The 8,160-nt window shown below is 47.4% G+C and overlaps 1 protein-coding gene across 1 annotated transcript; it reads right to left on the reverse strand.

Moving 5' to 3' along the window:
- Nucleotides 1–1,891: 1,891 nt before the first annotated feature.
- Nucleotides 1,892–6,149, reverse strand: LOC123175912 (putative F-box protein At3g52320). Its single transcript, XM_044590373.1, has 2 exons — nt 4,796–6,149; nt 1,892–2,322 (listed from the first exon to the last, which is right to left on the reverse strand). Exon 1 carries the CDS (start codon nt 6,001–6,003, stop codon nt 4,843–4,845), a length of 1,161 nt encoding a protein of 386 aa, XP_044446308.1. The 5' UTR covers nt 6,004–6,149; the 3' UTR covers nt 1,892–2,322; nt 4,796–4,842.
- Nucleotides 6,150–8,160: the final 2,011 nt, after the last annotated feature.

Consider the following 8,160-nt stretch of genomic DNA (forward strand, 5'->3'; position numbering starts at 1 on the left):
TCTTCTTCCTCCAGTCTCCTCCATTCTTGTTTCGTTCGAGCGAACCAGAGAGAGTTGTAGAGAGAGAGCGAGAGAGCAAGGGCGAGGCATGGCCACGGCAACAACAATTAGTTCATCACACAAAGCTCTAATCTTACCAACGTAATCAGTGATGTTGTTGTTGCCCTTCTGAAGATTCACCAACGTGATCCGGACGTTGACCGTACTTGCAGGCGTGTGTGAGGCGAGCATGCCTTGCACCATGTTCCACAGCTCTGCTGCGGTGTGGCATGTAGCCACCTGAATTGCCATCTCGCACGGGAGAGAGGTCAGCAGGTAAGAGAACACCAGCTGATCCCTCGCGTACCACGTGGAAAACTCCGGATTGGGAGCTTTGGACTTGGTCTTGCCGTCGGCACCGGTGACCTCAATGGACTGGGGCAGCACCGGCTGCTCGACGTCGAGGAACTCTTCCATCCGAGCCCCCCTGATCGCCGAGAGAACGGTGGCACGCCATAGAGCTTCGTTCCCTCTCGTAAGCTTCTCTGTTGCGGTGTGAACAAATGGAGAGGATGGGAAGGAAGTGGAAGAGCTTGCCATGGATGATGTCGAGGCCTGCTATGATTACCATGAAGGAATTTGGTGGAAGCGTATACCTCTCTGGCAGGGACGCGTATGTGTTAAATAGCCATCTCAAGATACAGGGTTCGGCCGGTGGTTACTAGACTTGACCTCTACTCCAAGCTAAAAACAAGATAAGGAGATAAAGATCTATCTAGCCTAACCACCTGCCATGTACAACAAGTCACACGCATACAACACAATGTTTACAAGTTGACACGACACAACAAGCCTATCGTCTAACACAACCATTCCAATGTTCATCCTTGTTCTTGCCGTCCATTCAGTTCAAGATGTCCCAGCGATGCCTCTACTGCTCTGTGTCCTTTGCGCCTGAGAGTGCGGTCATCTACTTCTGCTAGTTGTGCTTTATCTCTGTATCTCTAGTTACTAGCTTTCCGATGTGTTGTAAATGGTGCAGAGTGCCCCCTTGTATCTTTTTTTCGCGAATACACAAAACTTGTATATCATTCCATTGATAGAAGAAGTTAACAGTGAGTACAGGGGGTATGACACATGACACGAACGCAAGAGGTGTGAACATGGTGACCGGAGCAGAGAAACATGGGATGCTAAGCTCAAAGAGGAAAAAACACGCCTAAAACTCGCAACCCTAGGACGCAACCCAAACCAAACCAACAAGACGACCGACATCTTCGAATCTACCGCTGAGGACACCGCAAGCAAAATAAGACGGCGCCTTCACGAAGGAGAACGACGCCAAGGGCGCCGTCACCGTCTGATCCGCAAAACCGGATCTAGGGTTTCCCTTGATGCTCGAAGATGTCCCTTGTATCTTTCTAGCGTTTCCTGTTGTTTCTTTGTGTTGTTTGTATTTCGTTCATGTAATCATGGCCGGTTGATGGCTTTGTTAATTTGATGGCTTTGTTAATTAAAAGCCGGGTTAGGTCCAAGCCTACTTCAGTCTCGGGCTGAGCCTTTTCTCTAAAAAAAGAGGAGTCGCACCCAACTACTGTCCTTTTCGTTTTGGAACAGGCACCCATCTCTTTGCTTGTATCCCTCTCTTGTTCTGCCCTAAACCTTATTTTTCTCAATTTCTCTCTGAATCACCCACAATTACTTGTGTGGTTTGTAGTATCTCTAAGAAGCCCCCCGCCCCGTACCACAACGTTTCAACTTTTCAGTTGGGGCAATATACAGCAGAACCCTAGTAACATAGGCTGATAAACAAACACACGACACATGTGTGGCAGAACAGGACCATAGCATGGCTGTGTGCCGGTGCCTAAACCTTTCACATAAGTTGATAAACAGGAGAGGTGAACAATAACACAAGGTAAGTTGAGCTGGGCGAACAGGACAGTTGAACATAACTATAGCAGAGGACACCTACACATAGGTGTAGCAATTGAAGTACTCAAACATCACCAGTGCCTCGACCTTTCACATGAGTTGATAAACAGAAAGCTGAACAACAACGACGACACGACAACAACAACAACGACAACCACGACGACAAGAACAACAAGAAGAAGAAGAAGAAGAAGAACGACAACGTCAACGACAACAGCAACAACAACAACGACGACGACGACGACGACAACCACGACGACAAGAACAACCACAAGAACGACAACGTCAACGTCAATGACAACAACAACAAACCTTTTGTCCCCAGCAAGTTGGGGCAGGTGAACATACGGATCAACCTTCTCATCTCCTATAGACATATGTGCACCAATCGAGGTACTCCAGCATTGCCTGAAAGAAGCAAAATAGAGTCAAAGTAAGAATCAGGTTCGCTAAGTTAAACAAGATGAATGTGTTGAAGCTTAAAAGCCTTGAAGTCCAATTTGTATCCATGGACAGTTTAGGTCTATGTAGGGGGGTAAGCTTAAAGCAAGATATTCATACAGTGGGAGGATATCTCACTGAGGTTGCAGCACCAATTGTAAACAACTGAAATAAATATATTTCTTAAATAACAGTAACCCAACATTCAAATATCAGTAAAATAGTCAACGAAGCATCTCAACAGTGGGATTGAATAGACGGCTTGAATAAGAGTTCACACTGCTGCCCGCCCTGAACCAAACACCTGAACAGTAGGAGTGGGACACAGGTCGCGGTACTATTTCCTATTCCTAACCCTTTATTTCCTTTATTGGTCTATATATCTGCGTTTAAGGAGCAGAAACAAAAGAGGCATCAACCCGCAAGAGACTCAGATTAATGATAACGGAATTAATCCATCGAATTTGTCAGTCTTGCAAATTACTTGAAGCGTACAGTCTAGACGGAACAACCACCTTGTTTATAACTATAATAGTGCACCCGGTGATCCATGTGTTCTCACATAACAATTTAGTGAAAGCTTCAAAGCTAAGGTTAGCTTCATACATCTTGAACGGCAAAGTAACTGACAGAAATTCTGAATGTGCAAAACACAAAAGATATAATCATTTGTTTATATGAATAAAATGTATTCACTCCATCCCATAATGTAAGACGTTTTTTGACTAGTGTAACTTCAAAAAACGTCTTACATTACAGGACAGAGGGAGTAGATGTGTCTGTAATCACAAACAGATGCGTGTCTTCCATAAAAAATCATATGAGTTCGCAACAACATAAACTGAATGTATCAATTTTTGAGCTGATATGAATCAGTGAATATGGGGATATGTAGACCTTAGCGGCACGATCGAAATCAGAAGATACAAAATGAACAGACTGCCCATTATCTATAAATCCAAAGTCAATTTCAAAGTTTTGATATTTCCTATATTGCTAAGCAAGAAAGTTGCAATAAATCGACTTTATTGTTGTAATGGTCCAGCAGGTTTCGGCCCAAATAAATGGTTGCCAACTATTGGCTGCTTCTATAATTAGATGACAGCTATAAATCTCACTAAAAGAGTGAATGATACCACAGAAAGCTCTTGCATGAAAAAAATCTTAGTAATAATTAAGATTCATCTGGTTGACGCGTTTGGACTACCTCACCATTATCCTGAACAGACGGCAATTGATAAATCATAATAATAAACATTTATAAGCTTACAACCGAAAGACCATTTATTTCCAGGGAAACCCATACACCTTTATAAATACACACAAAAAGATATTATTGGTTCGCAGCACAATGACATATGTTCAAATTGTGCCACGAACAAATAAAGATAATAACTCAGTGAAAACAGACTGCTAACTAATTATTAAGTATATTGTGCTTAGGGTTTTTACAAAGTTAGGGTAGTCGATAGTCTTCATTATAGTACCTAATAGATTACCTAAAATCACACCAATAGATTGTCATAATTGTAACCACACATATCATAACCAATGGATCATCAATAAGTGCTCTTGAACATAGGTGATAAATCTTCATAACTATACCAAAGTAGGTCACGACCGATAAATTCCGTAACTACACCTAAAGATCATTAGACATCTGATCTGGTAGGTCCTTATTATGATGAACCAAAATGGTGGATTGCCATAACTGCAGTTAACATGATCAGATAATCAATCTTTTGGACCTTAAATATTATTGGCTGATACTCGTAATAAATACTAGTAACTTTATGCTCGTTCAATACATAATTGAGGTTTAAGTCCAACAATCCATGATATGTACCTTAACTCTGTATATTGATATATAGTATCACACGTACGATGATGAATCGCGTAATACGCAAAACAACAGTTGACCCGGTAGTGCGATCTTTATCTACGTGTGCTGATCCAATATATATATCACGTATAAACAATCGGCCGGCTCCTATTCTGAACTTTATTCCCATGAAGTGGTCTGATATCACACACACGCAAAAAAATGTAGGTTCAATACAGATGACCATGCAGTCCCACTCTATAACATATTCAGAAAATTATGGGCTCTATTAGTTATGCATATTAATATATCAATATCATGTGCAAATGGCCAACCACCTAACGATCCAAATTAAGACTAATATTGCGTAACTATACCACATAAAATAGTCTTCCCAACTACATCAGGTAGCTTTTAATCTCAGGCTTAATTCTATGTACCGATATAATAATCAAATAGAAAATATGAGTGCCACGCATATATTCATTTCTGAGCTTGTGTTCTTATAAATAACATGATAATGCATAAATAATAAATTAAAGATGATTAAGGGCGTTTCCCGCACAATAGCATGGACACCGTGCTAGTTATAATTTAGAAGTAGCATAAAAAACTTACTTAGATTTAACATGGCGCGAAATCAGATATCCAGGAGAGGGTACGAATCAATTCTTCTTCTTTGTCTTTTGGAAAAATGTATGCTGGATAAGACTCTCTTTGAACCTGTGAGGAATGACCACCGGCATGTCATCATCATACTTGAACTTAGCTACAAATTTACCCTTCTTGTCATACTGCAGGAGATGGCCATAGCAGCTGACAAGCACGTCCCCCTCCTCGGAGACAACCTTTGCCCACCAATCACCTTGCTTCTGGAAGCGCCTGATTTCCATCGCCGGCAGTTTGATCCGGTACTGGAATGCCCAGACATCATGCTCAGGGTCCTGAAGCACAAAGATGGACATCTCAGTCATGCCATCCTTGCTGGTGGACGCAGCAAGCTTTCCACCCAGGTCAAGCAAGTGCATAACATGGCGGGGGTTCACAGGTGGCGGAGTCATCTGCCGTGACGTCTCTGCCACTGTGTCGAACACCCGTATCCTGTGGTAGCGAAGACCTGACCGTCTCCTCCAGTGTATGTGCAGGCTGCCATTGAGGAGGACCGGCGCGCCAAAGATGGATGGTTCCTCGGCCAAAACCTCGGTTAACGGACAATCGACGAGCCATGAATTGTTGGTTCCCACCGTGAGGATGTAATACTCCTGCCGACAGATCAACTCTGTGGAGTTGTTTTTCCAGTACATGACGCGGAACTCCCCTGAAGGCTGGTGCCGGAAGAGGGCGAAGAGATTCTCTATGGGCTTCCTGTCCTGCCGGAGGGCAGCCCACTCGCTCGTGGCCGGATTGCAGATGATGTAGCTGCCGACGACGAAAAGGCCGTCGCAGGAGGCGACGATGCTGAAAGAGCCGTGGAATGGGAACTGGAGAGAGGGGCCGATCTTCGCGGACCGGAGGTGGATGGCGTTGAGGCCGGATTCGAGGCCGCGGCCGGAGATCCGGCAGGACCTAATCAGGGGAACCGCCGGCTGGCGGCGGTGGTGGTCGAGGAGGAAGGCGGGGTCGGACGCGAGGCTGCGCCAGGACCGGCAGACGGCGCGGAAGCGGAGCACGGACTTGGCCGGGAGGCGGGGCAGGATCTCCTGATGCAGGATCTCATCGGGGATGACGGCGAGGCGGTCCGACCTTGCCCTGCTTCTCCTCCTCGGCGGGGCCGTCCGCCCCGGTTCGTCCTCGGCGGCCAGGCGCCGCCCAGAACGGAGGAGCATCGGCGAGGTGGTTTTGGTGGAGTCGAGGAGAGTGGAGACGGGATCAAGCGGCGGCGCCCGGCAGGCCCATGCGGAAACCCTAGCAGGAGTACTACTCTGACAAGGGAAACCCTAGACGGAGTACCTCTGACAAATGGGTCCACTGAAGCGTGTGCGCCCGCTGTTTCCCCGCATTGCAAAATCTCATCAGCACTAAGGAATTGAGGATTTTTAAAAAAAAGAATACTTCTTTAAAAGAAATTTTATAATTGTGATCCTCAATTTGGTAATTTTCACATATACAACCTTGGGAGTATTTAACAAAAAACTACCACAATTCGTGCAACCGTGCCTACAAACTACCGCTTTACAAATTTGTGCAAAAAACTACCATTTTTTCATTAATCCTTGACTGAAAACTACTATGTCTGAAAAGTGTCCAATTTGGCTCTCTTAAGCGCATTTCTGACTAGTTGAACCCACACATAAGCGGGCTAAAAATGCAATCGGGTCCCTAGTTTTTCTTCCAAAGAAATCCAGTCCATGGAAGGGGAACTGTGCAGCCATGGCTCCTCGACGACCATCACAGGCCCCATGGAGCACAGGCCAGTTCGTGGTAGGGCTGGTACGGAGGACGGGCCAGAGCTTGCAATCGGCCATGGTAGCGCCGGTGCGAAAGGGAGCAAAGCTGTGGCTGACATCCCCATTCTCTCTGAAGTTGGAGCACTTGGTGCAATTGCAGTGCGCATTCTTTGGAGAGATCTGGATGAGCGGAAGCGCAGGCTGGCGATGGTGATGCGCGAGCATGAAGTCGTTGGTGGAGATGGCGCTGCGCCACAACTCGCGGACGGCCCGGCAGCGGAGACATCCTTGGACGGCAACCGCACGAGTATCTCTTCCACGATGATTGACTCGGGCAGGTCGTCGAGGACGGTTGCACCCATGCTACCTGGCATGGTGACTGATCGCCAGCTTGCCGGGTGCTCCACCAGTCTGATCAACTGAGAAGACAAGATATACGCCAGACATTAAGCAAGAACACGGTGCAAAACTAGTACCTATGCTGAACAAGATCGAAGAGAAGACTACGTACTCAGTATTTTAGATTCAAAGCCGCGCGATGTAGAGCAAGTGAGGTGGGGCATGTATAAATCGGGAGGAAGGGTGCGTGTTTCTTCTTTCTTGGGGAGATCAAACGGGATGGGTGGAAGCCTATGAGCTTAGTGGATGGAGTTACAGATACGGTGGCTTTAATCCGTATGAGTCGCAGCCGTACCTTTTGAGTGATGATGAAAGGACTCCAAGAGACTGACTCTTCTGGAGTGAACGAGGAGACTGATGTTCTGTGTATTTGTTGGGGTAAGAGCATCTCGAGCCGTTCGGTCCCTCAGGGGTTTGAAATAGCGCCACCTGGGCAAACCGGCAATAAAATCGGCTTGGGGCGGCCGGTTTCCCAGCCGCCGCCCCAAAGTCGCTCCAGACGCCCTTTTTTTTAACCAAACTCGGCCAAAATTCGTCCAAACACAGAAGAACTTCGGTCAAACTAGGCGATTTCATTGATATTTGTACAAAAAACTAACAAACATAATTTAAAACAACTAAAACTACTACCGCAGCGGCCATCTGAGCGCGGTCTCGTCGGCGGCGGCCATGTCCTCATGCTCCTTCTTCACGGGAAGCAGCCCCGGCTCGGTCTTCGGCCAGACGAGGCGGGAAGAGGGAGGAGAGGGGCGACCACCACCCTCGTTGTTGACTAGGGCGCCGCCACGGGTGTGGCGCCCGAGCGGCGTCTCCTGTGGCTCTGGCTTGAAGGGGCGGAGTGCCGGCGATCCGGAGGACAGTGAGCCCGAAGACGAGGAGGTCCCGTCTCCATTCGCTGCGGCGTCCAGGAGCTGCCGCGGCGACGGGAGAAGGAGGGGGGCGTCGGGTACTCCAAGCACGGTGTGTTCCTGGACTCGTTGTACTCGAGGACGGCCTCGAGGGTACGGCCGGGGACGCCCCACCATTGGCACGTCCCGTCGGAGTTGAGGCGGCCGCGAAGCTCGACGGCGTTGGTGGAGGCGAGCTCCTCCTCATTCTGGCGTTCGAAGTACGTTGTCCACAATGTGCTGCTGTTGAGGGCGTACCTCGGCTGGTTCCGCGTCTTCGCCGGCAGCGACGACCGGATGCGGGCGATCT

The sequence above is a fragment of the Triticum aestivum genome, unplaced genomic scaffold (genome assembly GCF_018294505.1).
Source record: "Triticum aestivum cultivar Chinese Spring unplaced genomic scaffold, IWGSC CS RefSeq v2.1 scaffold120040, whole genome shotgun sequence".
Taxonomy (NCBI): domain Eukaryota; kingdom Viridiplantae; phylum Streptophyta; class Magnoliopsida; order Poales; family Poaceae; genus Triticum; species Triticum aestivum.